The following is a 26,427-nucleotide window of genomic DNA, read 5'->3' on the forward strand; positions in this document are numbered from 1 at the left end:
TAGGGAGCCCGGCGCGAAGCTGTGCCGGTCTCCCAAGGGTTGCGCAGAGCTGCCTGCATTCCGAAGCCTGGGGCGCGCTGAAGAGCGCGCCCAAGCTTCGCACAGCTCTCCACAAGCCTGGGGAGACCGGCGTAACTTCCCGCTGGGCTCCCTAGGCTTGCGGATAGCAGGCTGTTCTCGGGCTTCCTCCGCGCCAGCCCCGCGCCTGGGGGGGGGGATAATTTTTTTTCTTTATTTCCCCCCCAAAAAACCTAGGAGCGCCCTATGGGGCGGTGCGCCCTATGGGGCGAAAAATACGGTAAATTCTGTCAGTTTTCTGTTATATATTTTTGAATTTAAAAGACAACATGGCTTTAAAATATGACAATATACAGAAGCTGCTGTTGCAGTACATTTCTATGCCACCTTCCCAATAGACTTGTGAAGAAAACAAAACAGCAAAAATTAATGAAGTCACTGTGGCAACAGTGGGGTCCATCTGGTTTTATTTTTTAAAGACAGGTGTTAAGTGTCTACAGTCCCATTATTCCAAGGGAGAAGGTTCACCACAGTCTTACTAGGCACTACTAAATCAGGACACATTTGTCCTAGTTGACCAATCACCTGTTTTTTCTATTCAGGCAACCGAGGTAGAAAAGCTGTATTTGGCAGCTATGACATGTGATGTACAATAGGAATAGACATTGGGGAAGGTGGGGGGGAGGCAAGAAAGGTTGGTGCATATATAACATCCTCTCACATCCCCTCACCCTGTTGGTGAACTGCTCTAATAGCACAAGCTCTGAAAACTTTCTGCACTGAAATGAATGGACATTGTATGTGAATATCTCAGTGCACATTTGAGGCCAGACAAGTGATTGGGTCTTCAACAGTACACTTGAGCCCTGGAAGCTAGAGAGGCTTTAGAAGAATTGTGCTTCTTGCATACTTTGAAATAGTAGTATGCCACACTTCAGGGTGAAGCCCATCTAAAGTATCTTACAACATTAAAAATGTTAATGCAACAATTAAATTATTATTATTATTATTATTATTATTATTATAGAAACAAAGAAGTAAAACATATTCAAAGCTTTTGAAACCTTCCTTGGCCTTCCAAGACAGCTAGAGGGCAGGCTACAGGATCAACACTAAGTTGCAGCTTTTATTATAGTTGTTCCACCTTTAAGCCACATTACATAGACTATCCAGATATATGGTGGTCATTTCTGCCACACTTATAATCAAGATTGGAAGGGGAGGGAATCAAGAATACATTTTAAAACAGCTCACCATTTTCTCTTTTTCCTCTTGCTTGCCTGCATCTGCTTGGTGCTAAAAACAACAACGAACAATCAAATACTACTAAAATGCAATAGTTTCATATCAAAGACAATCTTGAGCAAGTCAGGTTATTCCCCCTCCCCAAGTGCAGGGATCAGCTGAGCTAGAGCAAGGTCTGCAAAATTGGATTCCTTGGTCCTCTGCTGCTGAAGAGAAAGTGGGGTACTGAATAAGGTGAATACAAAGCTGAGTAGTAAGGAGCAGCTCTCTTTACTGCTGAACACAGGAGGGGAATGGTGTTGCTCCAGCCACAACTGTCTGTAGCAGCTCTCCGGAGTATGAACAACCACAAATGTCTGGGCACTCTTGTAAGTATGCTTCCCTTCCTTTAGAAGCCAATAGCCAAGTTGGGGTTAATACTAAACCAGTTTAGAGTTACATGAATGGGCCTTGGGTTTGTGAATTCCCTCCTTCCCTCTGACAAGACAGCAAGAAAATTAGAAGAATCTCCTTTCTGTTTTCAACTAATCATTATAAATTAACCTATGGTTAATTACTTTAAGTAACGTCTGTTGACACACACTAGGATCAAACTGTAATTTAAGACATGACTTCTTCTTGTTAAAAAAAATATATACCGTTTAAAATAACCAGAGCCTGCAGTTTTTACATAACAAGAAAACTCTGATTAGTTTAATCCAGGAACAGATGCTTCCAATCTCCTTTTTGTGGAAGCGCACCAAAGGAGAGGTTCATCTACTCTTAAATAATGGTTGGGCCAATGTGTGAACTGCAACCTTGTCACTGGGAGCTGTGCTTAACTTGTTTGTTATTGAACACTTCAGACATTTTACCACCACTGGGGGGTGGAATCAAGTCTCAACAGTATGCTTGATGCTTTCTGCAAAAGATATTGTGCCATGCAAGTGATATTTACAGAGACATTTGTCAAAAACTGCCAAGGATTTAGATTTGCAAGTGCTTATCCAAGTAGTTAACAAATGCTTAAAAACTTGCAAGTGTTAGAAGACATATTTTACTGTACTTTCCATGGAAACTATTGTGAATATTAACAAGGAACTACTGTTTAACAAGAAAATTACACAGGGCACTTTTCTGTAAGAAAAGGGTTAACATTTTCTCTCAATGGATTGGCAACAGTACATTATTTGTACAAACAACTTCTTATAACATAATCCCAAAGAAACACTCCAAAATACAAATGGCATAAAAGCTTCATTTTGGTACCTGTTTACGTGTTTTTTGTTTGTTTGTTTTTTTAGTCAGTCGGAAATAGCATTTTAAAACCATGGAAGTGTGCATTACTCACAATTTACAATTGAAAAGAGGAAAATTTATTGTAAATTGTTAATGTGGCACGAATGTATGGAAAATTAATAAAATATATTTATTTTGAAAAAAAAGAAAATAAAAAAAAGAAAAGATGAAAATTAAAAAATGGGGTGGCAGGTTAGGGAAAGAATAAGTGTTACAAGACTTACAGACACCTTGTTAGCAAACTTCCTATATCCCAAACATCTACTAAAGTTCAATTTTTTTTAGAGCAGAGTTGCCAGCATTATACATTAGCATTACTAGAGAAGAGCAGGTGTGGGCCTCTGGTTTGTAAACTCCCTTCTCCAAGCCCTTCTTTGCACACGGCAATTAAAAACTTCCAGTCATTTTCTTTGTAGCAAATCATAATTTGCTATCCAAATCTGGAAGACCTGAACATGTACACATAGCTGCGCTTCAATTACCCAAGCCCTGGTATCCTCTCATTTGGATTACCAGATTTTTCGCCCTATAGGATGCACCTATAGGAGGGGGGAAATAAAGGGGAAAAAATTATTCCCCCCCCCCGAGCCCCAAAGAGCAAGGAAGCCATAACAGCGAGCGGGATGGATCCCGCTCGCTGTCCTGGCTTCGTTTTTAGCCTCGGGGCTGGAGGTCCAGGAGTGAAGGCCAGGTTGTGCAACCTCACCATCACTCCCGGAGCTTGCGGGGCTGGGGGCGGGGGAAGCCCGAGCTTCCCCCATCCCCAGCCCCCAGAACGGGTCCGGGAACGATGGCGAGGTTTTGCAACCTCACCATCGCTCCCGGAGCTTGCTTGTGTCGCTGGGAGCGGGGGAAGCCCGAGCTTCCCCCGTCCCCAGAACAGGCTGTTGCCCGCAAGCCTTGCGAGCCCGGGGGGAACTCCCCCCGGGCGCGCAAGGCTTGCGGACACCTGCGCAAAGCACGGGGCATCCTCCGGAGGGCGCCCCGTGCTTCGGGCTACAGGCGGCCGCCCGCAAGCCTTGCAAGCCCACTGGAACTCCCGCCGGGCTCGCAAGGCTTGTGGATAGCTTCCTGAAGCCTGGAGAGGGAGAGGGGTCGGTTCTCACTGATGCCAACTCGCTCTCCAGGCTTCAGCAAAAGCCTGCATTCGCCCCATAGGACGCACACACATTTCCCGTTCATTTTGAAGGGAAAAAAGTGCGTCCTATAGGGCAAAAAATACGGTACTTCAATATGTTGTATATGAGGCGGTCTTTAAAACAGTATGGAAACTTTAGCTCACAATCCTGCTGCCATACTCTGAACTAACTAGGACTGGGCATTAAAAAATACATTATGCTGAAGTTTAGTCATTTCCAGCAGCTTCCATTCCATATCTGGGCCCAATCTGAAGTGCTTGCCTTTATCTTTCAGGATCTTTGGGGTTTGATGCTACAGTAACCAAGCAATGAAGGGCTCTAAAGGACTTCAGGGCAGTTCAAAATCACCTCTTACCGCATGTGCCAACTCAGATCCTGACATCTTCTCCAGAGAACTTTTTAAAATCCTGTTTTAAGTATTACTGTTTTACTCTACACATCTTGTTTTTTAGGCTGCATCTTCTATGCTACTATCACGTAATCTTTAGCTAGTTGTATTTTATCTTGTAAGTTTGCCAAGGAATCTTTCGTTATAAAATAGCTTATAAAGGCTGTAAGTAATTGTTTCTTATTTGTGTTTAATAAGAAATATATTCTCCTATCGTTATTCAACTTTCAGAACGCTAACACCTTTCACTTTAAATAGGGACAAGATTAGGCCATCAACATTTTCCTTTTAACATCTTTTCAGGAACTCTTTGATCTCCCACATATGCATGCTAATATGTACAAAGCTACAAAATATACTTCTGTAGAAACAGTTTTTGGGGAATTTTGTTCATTAACTATAAGGTTACCAACCTCTTTCATAAATGCTTTTCCAAGACGCACTACTTTTGCAAACAAGATGGGGTCATGAGAGAGATGAGGGCCAAGGTAACAAAGCATGTTGATCACTTCTTTTCTTAAATCTTCAAAACTTTCTACTTGCTTGGGTGCTCTCTTGTTTTGCAAAGGAAGAATTGGTGTCCCTTTGGCACCTTTGGGTACTCCAACCCTGTAAATGAGAGGCAAGTTTTACAGTTAGGAGCAGTGGAAGTTGCTGTTTACCGAGCCAGACCATTGGTCCATCTAGCTCAGTATTGCTTACACTGACTGGTAGCAGCTCTCCAGGGTGTCAGGGAGGGGATATTCAGAGATTCCAGTGGTTGCACCTGGGTCCTTCTGCATGCAAAGTAGCTTCCACAGTTTATACAATGCACTTTAAACATATCAAAGCACTTTCTTCTACAGTTTCTGTGCATTACTTGTAACTGCCACATCCGTGCACTTGTCAGATTTCCTCCATATAATGCACAACCAACCCCCAAATAGAGGACCTGGTGAATATTAGGCAAAGGGATATGCATTCAGTTAACAATTTCTGCAAACGATTTCCATGTAGCACAAGAGGTGCAGGTATAGAACGAATTTTTTAAAAAATACACCAGACCAAGCAAAAATATTACAACAACAAAAAATCATACTGTGAAAAAGCTTTTCTGCCAAGACCTTTTCATCAACACTGCTATTGTTGCCTACTAAGGGACAGTGTGACTGAGCAGGATTTTTCTCTTTCTTTTGGATCTCTTTCCATCCACCTGCCCCTTTTATGGCTTTACACATTAGGAAAATAGAAAGTTTGAAACTAGGCCCTAACACAGACAATGCCTTCCTAGGTATTAGTACATTTGTTTTCATTTTAAGACTTGGCATCCCTAAACAACAAGCAGCCTCATTGGCCTCATAGCTTTGAGCACCATGTGTGAGCTTTTAGAAAGTTCATAAACATTTCCTAACATCTCCGCAGATGAATCAAAGGTTAAGAAGAGCTCATTTCAATCAATCACAGCCAGACGTATGCATGGTTAGCTTGTACAAATATTCTCAGTGCACATATAATTTATTCAATTTCTTTACCTTCGGTAGAGAGGTTCAATCATCACATGAAGAAGCTGACAAAGAGCAACAGCAATAGGCTTGTGTGAAGTTGCATAAAATGGAGGCATCTGATCCATAATGTTTTGTGCATGTTGCCAGTCACCAATTTTTAACATTGCTTCTAATAAGCCCAGTTTCTGGTTATCAGGTGGCTGAAAAGATAAGCAGGCATGCAAGGTTGTTTAGTGCAGAAAAACTTTTTATCCTCCCAAGGTAAGAGGAAGAACTACCATACCCATGCTTTCTACGTACATTTGCATCTCTTACATACATGATAACTGGGAGGAAATATTAGGGCTGTCACTTGTTTAAAGGAAATCATAGTTCATTAATAGCATATGAAAGAGTAATGAGTTTTAATCAATTAAAGCTGCAACCGGACTTCCAGCAAGACAAGATGGCAAGCATCACGGCCACAAGGAACTCCTAAGGACCGCCAGCACCAACTGCGCTGCCTAGCTGGTCCCCACACTGCCCACACCCACTGCAGCCAGCTACACCCTGCCCCCCAATACCTCTCACTACCAAGAAAATGTAATAAACGAATAGAAAGAACCTACCCAGTTGACACTGACACAAAACCCCACAGGCACACTATACAAAAGAATATAAGCCTCCCCACCCCACCCCTCCTTTCCCCTCTCTTCTTCCCCAACCTTCTACTGTACTCAACACCAAGGTCTCATAAGAAATGTAACTGATCTGTAAGAAAGACTGTAGAACCTGAAAAAAGAGGCAAGGCATGTTCTTTTGTAAACCGAGATAATCTTTAATAAAAATGTATTTAAAAAAAAAGCTGCAGCCCTATGGTCACTGGGAGGATGTTTCAGACCTCCCACTCCGAGTGTAGAGAGAAATTTGCCATCAGTGAAATCTGACCTTGTGAAGCTGCTCCCTGCTGCTATGGAAACCTTCACATCCCTTGCTTTACCAACATCAGAGCTTTAACCTCAACAGAAATATAAAGAAGGCTTGGCTGAGGGCAGACTGGAAAAATGACCCCTGATATGGCCACAAAATGGAGGAAACATACCAGCCCTGGAGCTGGCATATTTATTCTTCCCTCCCACTGTTTCCAATGGGAGCAATACTGCTAAAGGAAAAATCAAAACCTTGGAAAGAGGATCAATGCTGCCACTTTGTTCCTGCTTTTGCTCTGCTGCCACAAACCCCGTAGTGTGTTTGGGAAAACTGGATTGTCCACCTTTGGTTCTCCCTGCCCTGTTTGTTGAATTGTTCTGTAATGCTGCGAACACCCGCACACTGGTTTTGAAGACCATACAAAACTCTTTCCCCACCCGCCCATCTACTCAGTATTGTCAACTATGTCTCACTGACAGCAGCTCTGTCTCAAGTCATTCCTTCCTCATTATCTGCTACCTGATCCTTTCAACTAGAAATTTGACTTTTGTCATTCTGCACGCAAAATATATGCCACGCCACACAGTCTCTTTAGAAAGCATCTTTTTTTTAAAAAAAAGATGAATATAGAAAACAGATAAACAGATATAAATACTGAATTTGAACTGTTCATTCTAATCACAGTTTGGGTTTAATGGGAACACAGCTTAACAGATTTGTCCAAGAGCTCTGAATTAGTTACAAGTGCTTTTGTTTTTCAACAGCTGCATATCCTCCCCATCTCTCAGCAAAATAGATTTCTGTAACTGCAAAAAAATGTGCTATTTAACTAAAGTTCTGCTCAACTGAGATGTCTGGATATCTGTGCTAGATTTACAACTCTAAATATCCTTAGAACTTACTTTTTCTGTTTTCTCCTCTTCCTTTTCCTTTTCCTTCTCTTTCTCTTCAGTCTTTTCGGAAGACAATACAACCACTGTGAGCTTCCTCACAATTAGTTTGGCTTCTCCAATTTCTCGTTTATGTTCTTCAATAATAGTGTTGTCTGCTGGAAGGAGCTAAAGAGACAATTTGGAGATTCTTATAAATAAAGGTGTTTTACTTTATTGTGAATAAAGATGCCTACTGTAATCCCCAGTAAAACTCCACAAAACAGATACTTGAAATACCGGAGCTGAAGATTACGAGATTGAGAACAAGTACTGTGTCTCTGGCCTACATCCTTACCCCTCCCCCCACACGTGCCCACTTTCAAGTACATATATGGTTTCTTAGTGTCAGTTCCTCATTATGTCCGAGCCAGAAACCAGTTTAAGCCAGGGTGGATAAAAATCAATGGTGCTTTTTTTTAAAAAAAAAAAATTAATCAGATTTTTTATTTAAATGGAAGTTTTTTTTATTTAGGGTGAGGCGGGGCAGACTGATGCAGAAAAATTCAATCTCATATTTTATGTAACAAAAATGAGTCAAGTAATTTTTTTTTTGTTTTATGCATGGCATAACGAATCAATATTATAATAGCAATCAAAAGAACCATTAAAGTTAGAAGATAATGAGAATATAATAACTTGAGTAAAAAAGGGGGGGGTTGTCTCATTCTGCCCCACCTACGGGGCACTTTGATACACTGGATGGGGCACTTTGATACAAAGCATAAATTATATTAGAATCATAATTTACCAAAAAAAATAATAATAATAATTTTTAGTGTGAGAAATCATAATCAGCTTTACCATTTGTTACTTAAAATCTAAACTATGTAGCAAAACAAAGTGTTTCACACATATCATAGACTTTATGGCAGGTTTTCTTAACAAAACTTCAAAACCTCTCTTAATCTTTCCCCAAGACCTATCCATTAAAAAAAAAAACTTTGGAAAAACTTAAGTATAAGAACTCACATAAGGTAGTAAAAAAATTAGTAATTTAAACAAATTGCTTAGAAAAAATAAGATAATAACATTTAGCTTCTATTGCACATTATATCCACTGAAGTCAATAGAAAAAGTATAGAGAGATGATGTTTGAGATGTGCCCTTAGAGAAATTTGTTTTTGGCAACTACAAAACAACATCCCTGAAATCAATGCTTGCCTTATCTTCTACAATGGGGAAGACAAACATACAAGATCCTAGTTTTCTCCTGAGATTGACACTGAGATAAACTTACCATAACCAACTATATGAACAGTCCAGAATGCAAATGTCCACAGAAATTAGCAATGAGATACTGTTGTTGTTGTTTTTGTAAGCCACAAGTAACAATCTCAATAAAAATAATTCATACGAGTTTTCATTTCAAGAAAAATAACTTACATGGACATAAAGGTCTTCCAAATCTATCAGATTGCTTTGCAAAAGTACTGCAGCAACTCTATACAAAGAAACAGGTGTCTCTCCATTTGGCTCCTAAAAAGAAAAGGCTAGCTTTAGAAAGGCAGTTCAGAGTGTTACAGAACATTAGAGGGTCCTCCATTTTAATACAAAGGTAAAGAGGGTGGAGGTTTAACAGAGAAGGCATCTCCATGCAAGAACTTGCACAGGCGTGCAATAAATCAGTTGTTATATTACCACTGCTTTTAAAAAAAGTCTAAGTGCTTAATCTTCTGGCAGTTCAATTTTCCTTAATTTTCTGTAATAACTTCTATAATATGAAGTTTCTCTCAAATTAGCCTACTGTGACTGCAAAAAAATAGATCCATTGGAGGGGGGATCACAAGAGGGGAAGAACAGAACAAAGAAGATTACGTTCAGCTCTCCGTATACCCACGTTTTTCATCTCCTCCGTAGAGCCAGTTATGGTGACAGCTGCCCCTCTGCTTGAGCCAGAAACTGGCTTCAGAGGCAAAATGGTATTGTGATGGAGATAAGGATCAGCTATCACAGGGACTTGTCAGGCTCAGAAGATAAACAACCTTCACCACGGGAGAAAGATGAGGTCATCTCCCAAGTACAAAGCACTCAAATCCTAGCAATGCCAACACTGGGGAGGGAGGAGTTTGCTTCATCTCCCTTTTGGCACTTCCAAACATATTGTGGGTTGGGGTGGGAATGAGATAAGAGAATGCACGGTATGATGTCCTCTGTGCCAATTTCACATGGTTTGATGCTTAAAACTATTCAGCACTGATTTGCAATCTTAATGCAAAAACACTCCATTAAATACGTATTAAATTTATCTCATTGTACAAATTTTCAAAACATTTTATCCTAAAATAAGCATTTTTAAATGTATTTTTGTACTGTTTAAAGACAAGAACAGTATAAAACAATTTGAAGGAGTGGAAAACACAAAGGGTATTTATAAACTGATCTTCATAGTAGCTCAATAAGAAGCATGAACATTTAAGGCTATGAGGCTCATTAAAACCTTAGGTCCAAGTAAACAAAATGTTAGCCATGTTTACCTTTTCACAGTCAACTCAATGAGGCTTAAGTACAACTAACTGGATCCAACACAAAATTATTTCGACTAATGTTTCATATTAAGAAAATAAGCATCAGGTAACTGAAAAACACACTAATACCAATGAATTTTAGACTACTAACACCTGCATTACCTGATAAAACTTGAATTTGAATCCAAGGATATGGCAGAGTGTTTGAGGTTCACACATGTACATGTAAGATTCTATCAAAGGTACAAAGAATTCATCATACTCTGGCCTGCATTCATAGACTTCTAAAATAATATCCAACACTCTATTGGGATCAAGGTTGAAGCACCCTACAAAAAAAAGGAGATTTAAAAAGTTATCACTGCCTAAGGCAACTAAAACAACCCTTTTAGCTGTATCAGAAAATGTTTTCTATCAATTCTAAACAGAAATCTATTAACTGTATTTCATAATTAGGCACACTAACATCAGTACATTTACAGGAATATGGAATTTGCCCTATGTCTTTACAGGACTAGATATAAGAATTAAGGGTTGTTTCTGACTAACTGAAGTTACAGCGGGTCTATTCGGAGTGTGACTTAGGTCAGATACTACACTTAGAAACTATAGAGACACGGCCAAAATTTCAGTTGGGCTGAAGTTCAAAACCAGGCAACATTCTTTTTTGGGGGGAGCAAGTGTTTATAAATTAAAATTAGCATTGGGTTAAATCCAAAACATATCATAGCTATCCAGGAAAAATGTCAAACATGCCAGTGTATTTGCCTTACCTATTAAAGATTTGATATTTTCTAAGATCAGTTCACTAGTGATATTGCCAGATAAATCTTGGCCCAGTTCAGCAATCAGTTTCGCATAACCTTCATTCTCTTCTCTTAATAAATTGAATTTCTGTTGTTTATAACTACAGAAAGAATAAAGAACAAAAATAACATGTTGACATTTTTAAATTAAAGCCGTCCTTACAGTAATACTGAACTGATCATATCTGCATTTATTTCTCTAGGTTTTCATATTACGGTTCCATAGATGTGAAATTGAATTCAATTTAAGAACTCGTTTATATGGTCTATTTAACCCAGGTATGGAGAACCTTTGGCCCTTCAGATGTTTGCTGAACTACAACTCTCATCATATCTGGCCCTTGGCTATGCTTGCTAGGGCTGATGGGAGTTGTAGTTCAGCAACATCTGGAGGGCATAAGGTTCCCACTCTTGATTTAACTCTACTGCGTACAAGCTACATGCTGATACAAGCTGCTTACAGTGAGGGGGAGGGGAGTATTTGATCCCCTGCTAAATTTGCCCATTTGCTCTCTGACGAAGAAATGACCAGTCCATAACTTTAATGGTAGGTTTACTGTAGATGTGAGAGACAGAACAACAACAGGAAAACCCCCAGAAGACACAAGTCAGAAATTGATGTGCATTAGAATGAGTGAGATAAGAATTTGATCCCCTATCAACCAGCCAGATGTCAGGCTACCTGGTATCTTCACTGTATGTAACGAGCTGAGATTAGAAGCACCTGTTGTAAGGGAGAGGTCTTACCTGTAATCCCAGCTCATTTCAGTATCTGTACAAAAGACACCTGTCGACAGAAGCAATCAATCCAGCAGATTCCAAAGTAGCCACCATGACCAAGACCAAAGAGCTGTCCAAGGGTGTCAGGAACTAGATTGTAGACCTGCACAAGGCTGGACTGGGCTACAAGACTACAGTGGTACCTCGGGTTATATACGCTTCAGGTTATATACGCTTCCGCTAACCCAGAAATAGTACCTCAGGTTAAGAACTTTGCTTCAGGATAAGAACAGAAATCGTGCAGCAGCGGCACAGCAGCAGCGGGAGGCCCCATTAGCTAAAGTGGTGCTTCAGGTTAAGAACAGTTGCAGGTTAAGAACGGACCTCCAGAACGAGTTAAGTTCTTAACCTGGGGTACCACTGTATTGCCAAGCAGCTTGGTGAGAAGGTGACAACAGTTGGTGCAATAATTCGCTAATGGAAGAAACACAAAATAACTGTCAACCTCCCTCGGTCTGGGGCTCCGTGCAAGATCTCATCTCGTGGAGTTGCAATGATCAGGAGAACGGTGATAAAGCAGCCCAGAACTACACGAGGGGAACTTGTCAATGATCTCAGGGCAGCTGGGACCATAGTCACCATGAAAACAGTTGGTAACACACTACGCCGTGAAGGAATGAGATCTTGCAGAGCCTACAAGGTCCCCTTGCTCAAGATAGCACATGTACATGCCCGTCTGCAGTTTGCCAATGCACATTTGAATGACCCAGAGGAGAACATTGGTCAGATGAGACCAAAATCGAGCTCTTTGGCATCAACTCAACTCGCCGTGTTTGGAGGAGGAGGAATGCTGCCTACGGCCCCAAGAACACCATCCCCACCATCAGACATGGAGGGGGACATATTATGCTTTGGGGGTGTTTTTCTGCTAAGGGGACAGGACACCTTCACTGCATCAAAGGAACAATGGACGGGAATGTATCATCAAATCTTGGGTGAGCACCTCCTTCCCTCAGTCAGGGCACTGAAAATGGGTCGAGGATGGGTATTCCAGCATGACAATGACCCAAAACACAGGGCCAAGGCAACAAAGGAGTGGCTCAAGAAGCACATTAAGGTCCTGGAGTGGCCTAGCCAGTCTCCAGACCTTAATCCCATCGAAAATCTGTGGAGGGAGCTGAAGGTTCGAGTAGCTACACATCAGCCTCGAAATCCTACTGACTTGGAGAGGATCTGCAAAGAGGAGTGGGACAAAATACCTCCTGAGATGTGTGCAAACCTGGTGGCCACCTACAAGAAACGTCTGGCCTCTGAAATTGCCAACAGGGTTTTGCCACCAAGTACTAAGTCATCTTTTGCAAAGGGATCAAATACTTATTTCACTCATTATACTGCACATCAATCTCTAACTTTTGTCTTCTGGCTTTCGGGGGGTTTTCTTGTTGTTAATTCTGTCTCTCACAGCTACAATAAACCTACCATTAAAATTATGGACTGGTCATTTCTTCGTCAGAGGGCAAACGGACAAATTTAGCAGGGGATCAAATACTTTCCCCCCTCACTGTACATACCTGGAGCTCATTGAAAATACTGTATGCAGATAGAAGTTGCAAACTGCTTCTTCCAGCTGCATTATTTTGCATCTATTAAATGCTTATACTGTATAGAGAGGTTCACCAGTCTTCAAGTAGTGGCTTTCTGTGTGGTGTCTGTGGGAGAGTGCAAAGCATTAGGGTGTGGGTGTGCGCGTGGGTGTGTAACATCATACACAAAACTTTGGATCAAAATCTTTTGTCATCTTTGACATGGATGTATCTCATGACTGTAGGAATACCTTGCCCTGTTTCAAAAATAAGTTTCACTTTTTATTTTGTAATTAATGTTAAATGGTTCTCTGTTTGTAATATTGTACATGGGCACCAGGGTTTTGCACTGCGAGATCAGGAAATTAAGTTCTTCAAATATCTGAAAATTTCAGATATTTCATCTTGAGCATGATATACTACTGTATGTGTCTCTCTGGCTGCATTTTAGCCAAATACTTGAAGCATTTAGGCTAATAGCCTTTCTCAGCAGCCACATTCAGCATGCTGGGCTAAAGCTACAAGTTGATGCATGCAGCTTAACATTGTATTTCATTGTTGTTGTTATATTATTGTTACATTATTATTATATGCAGTGAAACAAAACATGGAGGAGCAGCAGACTTCATGTCTGAACCAGGGTTTGTTTCTCTCCAACAAACTACATTCAGGAACAAACCACAAATACAATTTTGGATTGCTGCTGAGACATACACTCCACTGGAACTTAGTTTTGTACTTACAAAAGTTTTGTCTTGATTTTCACAGATTTCTGATTAAACTGCTGAGACTGCTTGATGAGCCCTAATGATTCTAATGTTTCTGGGTCCAGACGTTCTTTTAGTATAGTATCTGAAACCAAGTACTGAGTGGAAAAAGAGCACAATAGACATTATCTACTGCAGCATCTGACCTTTGGTTATCATACAATGAAAACAAAAATAATTCAAATTAAAGACATGAATATTCAGGCCTGGTGAAAAACCTGTACATGCAGCTGTACTGCTTCAGGCTGTGCTCATGCGACTGAACGTTTCTTGGTACAAAAAAGCCTTCCTAGCAAGAAAATGGGAGGTGTTTTCTAATCTAGATTTCTCTCTATAACATGGTACTTCTGAGAGAGAGAGACGACAGAGAGAAACATTCAGTCACTTGGAACCCCACTTACAACCTAAAGAGGCACAGCTCAGACACAGGTTTAGCAGTGAACTGAGAACTAAGCCTAATCTCAAGGGGGGAAATTCTATATTTCACGTGTGCAGAACTGTATATATCCCACAAGAGGGCAGCAAAATAAACTGGAGACTAACTCATCTTTTCACAAATGGCCTGTCTCATATAAATGCATCAAATCTGGATAACGAAAATGTAGCTAAAATGTAGGGGTCAGCAATCTAATTATACCTTGCATAGAAATTTTAACATCGCCACCTAAAACTCAACATTTTCCTTTTTTTAAAGCAAAAAATATACAGAAGCATAACTTACCAAACATGCTGACACCAACTGCATGAACTGATCCCTCTTGCTTTTTTCTTCTAAGCAACTAGTTTCAATGTCTTAAAAAACAACACAGGAGAGGAATTGGCATAGCGTATCAACAGTATTTGCCTGATTTCTGAGTCTTCTGTTCTGTGATTTTTCATTTCAGAAAATATCCTGAAAATACACCTATCAAACAACTACCCCAGAATTCAGTGTTTCCGGAGTAGTTGTTTGATAGGTATAGTTGGCTCATAGGAATAGTTGACTATTCCAGTAATAAGGATTGATATTAGAGGTTTATTATTAAATATAAAATTATCTCATTCCCCAAACTTAAATTAGAATGCTATTTCCTGTAGTTTTATTTTAAATAAAGCCCAGAATTACTTAATACAGTCATACCTCGGGTTGCGAATGCAATCCGTGAGGGAGGCATGTTCGCAACCCGCAGCACCTCGCCTGCGCACACAACGCAATTTGGCGCTTATGCGCAAAGCATGATTTAGTGCTTTTGTGCATGCGCGAGAGCCGAAACCCAGAAGTAACCTGTTTCGGTACTTCCAGGTTCGGCGCAGCCCGTAACCCAAAAATGCGCAACCCACAGCGTTCACAACCCGAGGTATGACTGTAGTGCAATCTTGTGCATGCTTCTTGAGAAGAAAACATCACTGCATTCAATAAGGCTGTCCTATGTAAGTGTGCACAGGTTTGCCAACTGCAGTCTAATGATACTAACACTCTTGTCTATTCACAGATCTAATCACAATTGTGACCAAATCACAAATCTAATCATTATTTAGCTCAGGCCTTGATAAGAGAGAAATAATTTCAGACATGATTTACAATCCGCCTACATCTAGATTTGTATCATATTTTCTCTCTCCTGCAATGTTTTAACACAACTAGCAAACATCTATGCCTATAAAGAGAATCTATCAGCAGTTAAAAACTGCCAAGGTTGCAAAAGTCTAGGACTATTTTCTCATACACATGCCTTCCTTTTAATAATTTTTTTAGTTTTTTCTCCTTTTTCATATTTCTAATCGGAATCATTTTTCGTAAGCAACAGTTAATACATTAATTAGATTAAATTTGAAAATAGGAATAGGAAACTATTTCCCATGAACTTGCTTTGAAAACCTTTAAGGCATCAAAACTGTAAATAATAATGGCACCAAACTTAGAATATAACTAATTTCATTTATTTAAAGCATGATTACTCAGATATAGAATACAATGTGCTCATTGCTGAATAATAACCAAGCTTTAGAAATCACTAAGATAGAATGGTCCAAGATAGTCACATTAAACCTCAACAATTGTTTGGTCAGTGGATCATCATCCTCTAATTTTATAGTAGGTAGGAATTTATGCTTTTGGATAGGCAATTTATTCTATTAGCATAAGTATATACAGTACTCAGATGTTGCTACAGAAACTTGCTTTACATGTACAATGGTACCTCTGGTTACAAATGCTTCAGGTTACAAACTCTGCTAACCCAGAAGTAGCTGCTCCTGGTTGCAAACTTTGCCCCAGGACATGAATGGAAATAACACGCCGGAGGCGCGCACACAGCGGGAGGCCCCATTAGAAAAACCGCGCCTCGGGATAAGAATGGTTTCAGCTTAAGAACGGACCTCCGGAACGAAGTAAGTTGGTAACCAGAGGTACCACTGTACAAGCAACAATGTAACATATATGATTTTTGGACTGCTTTTCTGTGCAAAATACTTATCTAAGCATAATGCATGGGTAGCAAATTTCTTTTCAATATCTGCTAAACCAAATTAAAGTAGCGTGTTTTAAGAAACTGGTTAAAAAACAGTTTGAACAACAAAAAACTTGCCACAAACACAACAGTGTAAAGTTGTCCTGTTCAAATTTCCAGCCAGACCTGTTCTTTTTTAGGACACTTTGATTTTGCATCTCTCCCCTACTGCCCTCTCACTCATCAATAGATATGCAGCGTTCCATAATCACTGATCATACTCGGTCCTTATTGGACTTGTGTGGGTGAGTTCTCCCCACCCCACCCCGTTTACTATACTCCCGCAAACCTTGAGGTTTCTCCAAGCATAATGATAGTCCCTCTTGCATCTGAATACTCCTGTTTTGGCTACACAGTCATCAGCACTAAGCACCTGAGCTTGCTATTAGAAGAAGTGATTATTTCAAGAGAAGTTAACCTCATCCCTTCATGGTGACCTGGGTGCTACATACTAAATGTGACAGTGCTTCTGAAGGTAAAGGAGGGGTGGACTTACCTAAAATACAAAATACATCTGCCAGAATGGAAGGCATGTCATCACGAAATTCCTATTAAGAGAAAAGAGTTTGATGAGTACAGTAAATATGTTTTAACTGTATACATCACAGTGTCTCCCCAACAGCTAAAGAAAACAGATACAACTGTTAAGTCTCACATGTTTTTGGTTTTTATCCAAAAAGCAATGGCAAACTGCCTCTGCAGTATAATCCAGAGGTCATCAGCTATAAGCTATTATAAAACACAGACTATTTAAGAACAGTGACTACAGCAGTCCCAAGAAACACCATTTAAAGCACAAGGTGAAATCCCCTTCACCCTCAAACTCAAATGTAGGGCATGAAACTGGTTAAATTATATTTTCTGAAATCCCACTGATTTCAGTGGAGAAGTTAGGTATGAACAACTGTTCACCCGTAGACATCAATAGCATTTAAACATGGGCTGAATTAGCTTGGCTTAACTGTGCCCTTAGTCGTTTTAGACCAGGGTCAGCAAACTTTGTTCTGGTTCACCATCCCCCAGACCTTGTGGCGGACCGGACCATGCACATGCGGCAGAGGGGGCCTCTCTCTCTTCCCCTCTCTCGCCCAGCCCCTCCCCTCCCCCTGCCTACCTATGCTACTGCCGTCGGCACTACGCTATCCCAACTGCAACTCCTGTGCCTGCACTTGCGAGAGGTGGGCGGCAGCGGGACCAGCAGCAAGAAAGGGCTCCTTTCGGGCGACTCGTCCCTCCGCTGCCCGCCTCACTCGAGTATAAGCCGAGGGGGGCTTTTTCAGCATAAAAATATACTTATACTCGAGTGTATACGGTAAATAGTATAATTACATCAAAATGAATCAGAAACAGATTTTGTTATTAGTAGACAGCCTGACATTCAAACCTCCTACTTAGAACATTCTGGCACAAGAAAAAGAATTGTGGCAGAAAACCATTCTCCAACTTGTTCAGTTTCATTTGGAAATTTAAAACAGCGTTGAACTAAGAAGGCTAAGCAAGAAGTTTTGGTAACAGGTACCACAAAAATATACTTACTATTACATCATTAAAAACACTGGAAGCTTGATCGTGCTTTAGGTTTCCCTTGACAACATGGTATGCAAGCTCATATAAAGCCTGCTGGATACCTGCAAGACATTGGGGGGGGGAGTTGCACTGAATTATGTAATTTTAATCTCTGATGAGGGTATTTCATAGCATTCCTATACAATAATTTCACATAATTCATTTTGTTATTTCCAATTATGTTCTAATTATGGCTGAACATTACCAAGATAGATTTCAATCCAATTCTTTTTTTGCCAAAACCTGTTTTTGCCAAAAATGATTTCAAGACAGGTTTTTGATAAAAGGTGAAAAAAGTCTAATATATAGATATCAGAGCAGTGTGCTGTTGCACAGTTCCTATTAGTTTCAAGAAGGCTTGCAAAAGGGAATGTTCCAAATGACTGTGCAAGAGCTCTGATCCAAAAGTAAACAAATTTTATCTATTACACACTCAATTATCTCTTTTCAAGTTTATCACAGTTACTATTGCAACAAGAAAACATTGCTTAAACCAAAAAGTGCAAAGAACTGTGATCTGCTCACAGTACTAATGGATAAGTTTAATTTAACTCATTTTGAACCTTTTGCACCGTTACTTTATCCTCAAGACACTTCTGGAGGAGTGAAGGAAGCTCCTCACACTTATTAGCTGTATCCTACTTCCTTCTACCATAGGAAGAAGCAAATTAAGTAGGCATACCTCAGGTTTATTTGAATATAAAGTCTCTTCTCCAGGATAGAACCCACAGCACTACTGAGTACCTCCTGAGTAAAGTATAGGGACAAAGTATTGCCCCAACATCCCCTCTTTTATTCATGATAAAGTTTGTCCTTTTAACAGTAGTCTGGGATGAGTGATTACTATCTCAGACAGTCCAAGGGCTGGCATGCAACTATTTGGACTGTATATACCGTATTTTTCGCCCTATAGGACGCACCGTCCCATAAGGCGCACCTAGTTTTTTGGGGGGAAATAAAGGGGGGGGATTATTTTTCCCCCAGGCGCGGGGCTGGGGCGGGGGAGGCCCGAGCTTCCCCTGACCCCAGCCCCCAAACAGGCAGCTCTCTGCAAACCGTGGGAGCCCAGCGCTGGCTCCCGCTGCTTGCTGAGAGGTCCGCGAAGCCTGGGCGCGCTGAGCTCAGCGCGTGCAGGCTTCGGCATGCTGGCAACTCTCCGCAAGCAGCGGGAGCGCTCCCGCTGCATGCGGAGAGGTCCGTGAAGCCTGGAGAGCGAGAGGGGTCGGTGCCCACCGACCCCTCTTGCTCTCCAGGCTTCAGCGAAAGCCTGCATTCGCCCCATAGGACGCACACACATTTCCCCTTCATTTTTGGAGGGGAAAAAGTGCGTCCTATAGGGCGAAAAATACGGTACTTTCTTCTTTGAATAAACTTTCCCATGCATATGTTAAAATGTTTTTAAGATGTTCATTTGAAAAGTTGTTAGCTATGTGGTGTGGAATGGCTGCTATAAAAAAATCATGTTTAAAACTAGTTTGAAGGCACACAACTGGTTTTGAAAGTTTCTAGATCCTGACCTCTATAAATAGGTATCCTAGTTAATGTGTAAGATTAATTTCATTATTTTTTAATAAAAAAAGCCTTAAATGTATTTACTTACCTCTGAAAGTTACATTTTCAGACAGATTACGGCAAAGCTGCAGACTAAAACAAATGAAATGGATTTTTTAAGCATCTTAGTTCCCAGAAAGTTCACCTGATTTTGTGGTAGAATATTCAAAATTTTGTAACTCAGTAATACATTATACTGAAAATTGATGCTAAAGACAGGATAACGGATAAACAAATACAGTAATACCTTGGTCCTATAACTCACCCACCGAGGCAGGAACTCCAATCAGTGGTGGAGGGGAGTTTTCAACCTGGCCCTCCTCCACACCCGCTTGAATTCTTGCTCTTGAGGAAGCCAGCCTTTTCCCACTTTTGGCTGGCAGAGATAGAAGTTGCCCTGCTTCTCCCACTGCTGACTTATTGACAGCCCACCTGGGCTCAACCTACCAGGGGAGTGGGGACTATATAAAGCCCAGGGCTGATGCGGGAATTGGCACCCCAGAAGGGGCTGAAACCAAATGGGAGTCATCCCCTTGGGGAGAGCAACTTCATGGGGAGAGCAAGGGCTACCTGCTTAACATCATCCTAATTGTTTTTACTGTTTCTTAATGTGTTTTGCCTTTGGAGAGAAGAAATGATGTGTGTGGGAGGAGAGGAGCTGGGGAGAGTAGGAGGGGAAGCTTGGTGTGTGTGGTGGGGCAGACACGGCACAGGCAGTTAGTGGCTGTGCTATGTGCCAGCACCCACACCCTACAACCTGGGGAACTGTGCTTGCCCTATCAGCCAGCCCTTAAGTCTGAAGCTGCTACTGTTGAATGCCAGGTAGACTCTAAATAACATCTCCCTCAACCATGATGTGATTGTGGACAATGAGACTGATCAGGTCTGTATTACGGAGACCTAGGTGGGTGAGAAAAGTGGAGTTGGTTTCACCCAGATATGCCCACTTAGGTACTCAGGGCAGCATCAGTGCAGACTTGAGGGTCAGGGAGTGTGAATTGTGGTGGTTCGAGTCCTACTTGGATTGGATGCTTGGGGAGTGTTGTTCAGGATCATGGAGCCTTCAAGGCAGGGGTGGTGGGCCTTAAGGTTCAATTTTATATTCTATGCTATTTAACATCTACATGAAACTAGTCAGTAGGGTCATCCCAGGTTTGGGACTACAGTGGTGCCTCGCAAGACGAAATTAATCCGTTCTGCGAGTCTCTTCGTCTTGCGAAGCGCGGCTATTAGCGGCTATTAACGGCTTAGCGGCTTTAAGAAAAAGGAAACAAATTCGCAAGAAATCGCAAGACGTTTCGTCTTGCGAAGCAAGCCCATAGGGAAATTCGTCTTGCGGAACGACTCAAAAAACGGAAAACTCTTTCGTCTTGCGTGTTTTTCATCTTGCGAGGCATTCGTCTTGCGAGGTACCACTGTACATGGTAACACAGCTATGCTTCTCCTTTACATTTGCAGGTGTGACAGTGGATATGCAGGGCCCCTGTCTTGCCTCAGTAATGGACTGGATGAGAGCCAATAAGCTGAAACTCAATCCAGCACAGTTAGGGGGTGGTTCCCTAGACCAGAAGGTGGCCTGCTCTAGATGGGGTTAAACTGCCTCTGAAGGAGCAGTTATGTAGCTTAGGGCATTTCTGGATCTTTTTCCTGTCACTTGAGGCTCAGGTAGCCTCAGTGGCATGGAGTGCATTCCATCAACCTTGGTTGCTGACTCAGCTGTGCCCCTACCTGGAAAGTGAAAGCCTAACTTCTATGCTCTGCTTCAGTTCAGGAACTTAAGCTGGTACAGAATGTGGTGGCCATATAACACCAATCCTGGTTTGACTACACCAGGCGCAATTCAAAGTGCTGGTTTTGACTTATAAAGTCTTAAATGGCTCAGGACTGCAATAACTACAAGTACCACCCTCTCCCCATATGAACTGACCCAGACCCTACAATCATCTGAGCCCTTATTTGTGTCCCCCCTCCCCCGAGCACTTCAGAGGGTAGCAACACAAGAACAGGCCTCTTTTTTTTTGTCCCCGTTTGTGGAATGCTCTTTCCAGGAATGTTTGCCTGGTGTCTTCATTGCACAGTTGGTTGCCAGGTGAAAACATCTTCAATGAGGACTTTGACTGCTAAAGAATCTATGGCCTTTTAAATGTGTCAGGGGTATTTATTATTATGTTTTGTGTTTTTATGTTGTAAACCATTCTGTGATCTTAGGATGGTGGTATATATATTTAGTGAACAATAATGCTTATAGGACAGAAATAAAGGTTTCTCTATGTTCACAGGGTTTTGTTTTTTAAAAAGATATTATTCTCCAGCCTCTTGAATAAATGCCTGTTTATGAAGCATCCAGTACTTTCTACATTACTTTGACCACAGGGAGGTTGTCACTGGGCACAAAGGTCTACCAAGAAAATCACAACAAATATGCCTTCAAGAAGTAGCTCAAAACACAGCCACCAAATTTTTATGAGTCAGAAAAAGGGTTCTGGAGCAGGCTTTGTACACTGATTTTGCTCAAGCAGCAAACTGAGTGAAAAATAAAATCAGTATCTGTTTACACTCATATCTACTGCTGTGATAAACACTACAGTTTAATTCTACAGAGAAATACTAAAACTGATTGATGGTAAATCTTCCATAACAATTTCACATAACAATCATCCAGCCACGTCTACACAGCTGCCATTCAGCTGTTTCACCAACTGACGATAACTTAGCAAAGAGAATCGTTCAAAACATTCTAGAATATGAACCTTCAAATACAAATGTAACCGATTCTATCAATAGGAAGACCAATGGACCTTGACCAGTTTTTGTTTTTTAAAGAGCCTGTAATTTCTTTTTTACTGCTAACCATCTAAACAGTAAATGAGTACATGCAATTACAAAGAAAAGAAACAGCAAATGGGATCTGTAAATCATGGTCTCTCACATCTCACTTCAATAATGTATTTTCTTCTTTACATTCTTAAATATGGTAATATGTTCCCTCTCTCTTTTGTTCTCTCTCTTTCAATATGTATTTTAAAATCTGTTATTTCGGCTGTTACGAGCGGAATGTATATGAAAGTATAATTTTTAAACAGCGTTCATTTATGTCTATTAATTAAGTGTATATGTAATGTAATAGCCCTTACTTATGCAATTCAGAAAAACCTTCAGCATCTAGGTCATGACATAGTAGTGACATAAATGAGCTTAGGTCATGCACTCCCCTCACCTTCCACGCAGTTGGGGGAACGGTTTGGAAGTTTTGGCTTCTGCTTAACTGTTTTATCATTCTGTTTGAACTGATAAACCAAGATAAATATTAACATGACCTAAAACCTTGTTTCAGATAAGAGTAACCAGTTTATCAATGCACATGAAGTAACAAATCATGTTTAAGCAAAAAGAGAAACAAACGCTTCCAACTTCCTACTTCTGTACACTTCGGAGAAAATGTGAGCTTGAAGATCTCTGAGCTTAACTATGGCTTAGTGTAACAGCCAGATGCAGCCTTATCCAAAGGCAATGTTAGCAAGGAAAACATTTTCATGAGTCAACAGTCCTAGTTTTTCTCAGATCTTGAAGAAGTGAAGTTTCAACCAAAACAGGTTTTTCAATACTGCAAGAACGACTACAAAACATGTATTTAGCGTTCTAAGGGGGAAATGGCACTGTAACTGATAATATTATTACTGTTAAAAAGCAACTGACTCACAAATATATTTCAGTCGTAAGCCTCAAGTGGTAATTCTACTTACATAAATGTGGCTTATTCTCAAATCACTGTACTTATGACTGGGGAGTAAACAACCACTGTCTGGCATTCTCAATAAAAAGAAATTAAGAGTGAGGAAAATAAAAGGAATCCAAAAGTCACCACCAGAAAAACCAAAAGAAAACTACAAGGTATGAAGAGTAAACAAAATAATGTCTTAAAGTTCATTTAATAGTCATTCATTTATTTTACTGTTTCCAGTGTACATAGGATGCAACAAAGGATACAGACCTCCAGTTAAAGCAGGAAAGAGGTCTGTTAGTTTAAAACAATTGCTGAAGCAAAGTAAATATGATTTACATTACCAGTCTGCAGGCAGGCATTTGTCTAGGCATTTAAGATTAGAAGCATCTAGTCTCCGAGAGACGCCTGATAGATATGAAATAATTACTGGCAATGAGAGTGATTTTATTTTGCTCTTTGTTCCTTTTGAAAATTCTGTGCTTGATCTTTTCAACTCTTCATTCAAAGAGGAAATACTTGTGGTATCAGAATCAAAGGATTCACCCAATAAATTCTGGCAACAATCCTTTAACAGTAATTATTGAAAAATCCAACTAACAAGTTAAAGGCAACTCCCTCATACGAATCTTCATTGGCAATATCACCATCACCAGGAGATGATGCCAAATAAAATACCATTGGGCAACTCAGAATTTGAATACCACCACAAAACAACATAAGCAACCAAACCAGCCTAATGCTATTATCTGCCCATTTTCACTCCTGGAGTTTAGATTAAAAAGGTAAAAGTAAAGGTAAAGGATCCCTGGACAGTTAGGTCTAGTCGTGAATGACTCTGGGGTTGCGGCGCTCATCTCGCTTTATAGGCCGAGGGAGCTGGCGTTTGTCTGCAGACAGTTTTTCTGGGTCATGTGGCCAGCATGACTAAACCGCTTCTGGTGAAACCAGAGCAGCACACTGAAACACTGTTTACCTTCCCGCTGGAGCGGTACCTATTTATCTACTTGCACTTTTTGGCGTGCTTTCGAACTGCTAGGTGGGCAGGAGCTGGGACAGAGCAACGGGAGCTCACTCCGTCGCGGGGATTCGAACTGCCGACCTTCTGATCAGCAAGCCCAAGAGGCTCAGTGGTTTAGACCATGGCACCATCCGCATCTGAGTTTAGATTAAGAAAACACAATTTTGTATAAACCTGCTCTGTTATTATATTTTTGTCAATGTTAACTAATCTGTTATGTTAAATATGCATTTTATGAAACAACATTTCCTATTGTATGCACTAAATCTACTGCCAATCAATTTCATTGGTTGACCAAAAGTTTTAGTGCTATGAAAACTAATTCTGTCTCACCATGGGCATGCCCCATGGCTTACTGTACAAGTCTGATCCCGTCCTTTTTTGTGCTTGGGAAATAAAACATGATCTGTTGCCAAAGTATGTTGTTAACATACTAATCATGGTTTATTGGAAACTAAACAAACCATGATCTTTGGATTAACATAACATGAAGCCAGGAATTGTGGTTTGCTTCGTCAAAGCATGAACCAAGAGCAGCAAAACAAACTTGCTCATACACACTAAGTCCCAGTTCAAGTAAGCCATAAACCACCATGGCTTAAGTCACATTCAAATGTGGTCCCTGGCTATTTTATAAACTTCAAAACATTTTCCCCATGTCATCTTTTTTTTAAAGGACACATAGACAGGCTTCGTTACATGGTTGTTGTTTTTTCGGCGATTCAATTATATGTTTACCAAATTACTTGCATCTATACCAGACTTTCCCAACTAATGCCTTCTGCATATTTCGCACTACAACTCTCATCAGCCCCGAACAGCATGCAGATGTTTGTTGAGACTAATGAGAGATGTAATTCAAACATCTGTAGGATACCAATGAAGGTAGCACTGCACTTTGGGGCTACCTTCAGAAAATACTTTAAAAATGGTGAGAAAAGCCTTTTCTTTGCAGAGACTATTATTCTTCCTCTTCAACCTTATTATTCTGTATATTTGATAATTGCAGCTCATAGCTCAGGGAAGAACCAAAGCTCAGTGATGGAGTACTTGCCTTGTGTACAGAAGGTCCCAGATTCAATCCAGGTGGTGCTGGAAATAACCCCTATCTGAAATTCTGGAGAGCTGCTGCTGGTCAGAGCAGATCATACTGAGCTAGATGGATCAATGTTCTGACTTCATATAAGGCAACTTCCTAGGTTCCTATGTAATGCTTTTCACTCATTTACCTGGGAGAGACTTTAGGCTAATGAGCCTGTAATTTCTTGTCTTCTCTGACCCCTTGCACGTTTTAGAAATTGTTATAATATTAACACATGACTGACTGAACTTTAAGCTGGTCCTAACAACTAGTTTAGAATGTGATTTTTTTTTCTAGAAGATATTTAAAGGCACAATAATACAGCAAGCAGCAGAGCAGATAATGAGGGACCTTTGGGGAATAGCAGCAGTCATGTTTATGAACAGAGACAGTACAAAAACAAAGTATTTTTTAAACCAATTTAAAATTACTTAGGAACTTCTATCATACACGAAACACACATCTAAACAGGTTTTGAACTCTATGAAGACAAGGGTTTCAGCTAATATTCATGCCTGACAGCAGGTATTTCTGGGAAGAGGTGAACATAGTCTAACCCAGAGGTTAGCAATCTTTTTCAGCTGTGGGCCAGTCCACCTTCCCTCAGACCATGTGGTGGGCAGGACAATATTTTGAAAAAAACACGAACGAATTCCTATGCCCCACAAATAACCCAGAGATGCATTTTAAATAAAAGGACACATTCTACTCATGTAAAAACACGCTGATTTCCAGACCATCCGTGGGCCGGATTGAGAAGGCGATTGGCTGCATCCAGCCCCCGGACCTTAGGTTGCCTACCCCTGGTCTAACCTATGCTGGTACACTTTGAAAATGGAAATCTTCTGTGACCCAAAAAAATTAAGATGTTTTGCTCACAGGTATATACTTGTATCAAACCCACATAGTGGGCTACTGAAGCCTAAAACTATGTGGATAATTGAACCAGCACATAAAGATGTTGTGGCTAAGATCTTATGGACCTGGAAATTTCAGGAAGAAGGAGAAGAATTTATTTATACCCAGCTCATCTGGCTGGGTTTCCCCAGTCACTCTGGGTGGCTCCCAATCGAATGAGAACAGCTCTTGCCCCTGGATCTCATTTCTTTGTTAGAAAGTGTATCTCAACTAGATTGTTTGCAGTTTGAGGTGCCCAATAGTTTCAGCAAATAAATTGGACTGACTGTACCTAACTGGATCTAAAAATTATTTTGTAGTAATATCCTAACTACACTGTCAAAAGAAATCAGAACTGGGATGGCCA

At 40.7% G+C, this 26,427-nt stretch overlaps 1 protein-coding gene across 4 annotated transcripts in view; it reads right to left on the reverse strand.

Moving 5' to 3' along the window:
- Positions 1 to 26,427, reverse strand: part of LOC310754189 (THO complex subunit 2-like) — a 57,035-nt gene that overhangs the window by 26,926 nt on the left and 3,682 nt on the right. For all 4 annotated transcript variants that reach the window (XR_014543672.1, XM_083595769.1, XM_083595768.1 and 1 more), the window contains exons 2-13: positions 19,390 to 19,433; positions 17,760 to 17,851; positions 16,720 to 16,771; positions 14,456 to 14,526; positions 13,711 to 13,832; positions 10,632 to 10,765; positions 10,021 to 10,187; positions 8,777 to 8,869; positions 7,364 to 7,519; positions 5,580 to 5,752; positions 4,482 to 4,677; positions 1,273 to 1,314 (exon numbers count right to left, since the gene is read on the reverse strand). Coding sequence is in view for 3 of the 4 variants with exons in the window: in XM_083595769.1 (XP_083451895.1) it covers positions 1,273 to 1,314; positions 4,482 to 4,677; positions 5,580 to 5,752; positions 7,364 to 7,519; positions 8,777 to 8,869; positions 10,021 to 10,187; positions 10,632 to 10,765; positions 13,711 to 13,832; positions 14,456 to 14,526; positions 16,720 to 16,771; positions 17,760 to 17,851; positions 19,390 to 19,433 (1,342 nt within the window). In the remaining variant the exon portion in view is untranslated. The remainder of the gene's footprint in view (positions 1 to 1,272; positions 1,315 to 4,481; positions 4,678 to 5,579; positions 5,753 to 7,363; positions 7,520 to 8,776; positions 8,870 to 10,020; positions 10,188 to 10,631; positions 10,766 to 13,710; positions 13,833 to 14,455; positions 14,527 to 16,719; positions 16,772 to 17,759; positions 17,852 to 19,389; positions 19,434 to 26,427) is intronic.

The sequence above is a fragment of the Podarcis filfolensis genome (genome assembly GCF_964270895.1).
Source record: "Podarcis filfolensis genome assembly, chromosome: Z".
Lineage (NCBI taxonomy): Eukaryota > Metazoa > Chordata > Lepidosauria > Squamata > Lacertidae > Podarcis > Podarcis filfolensis.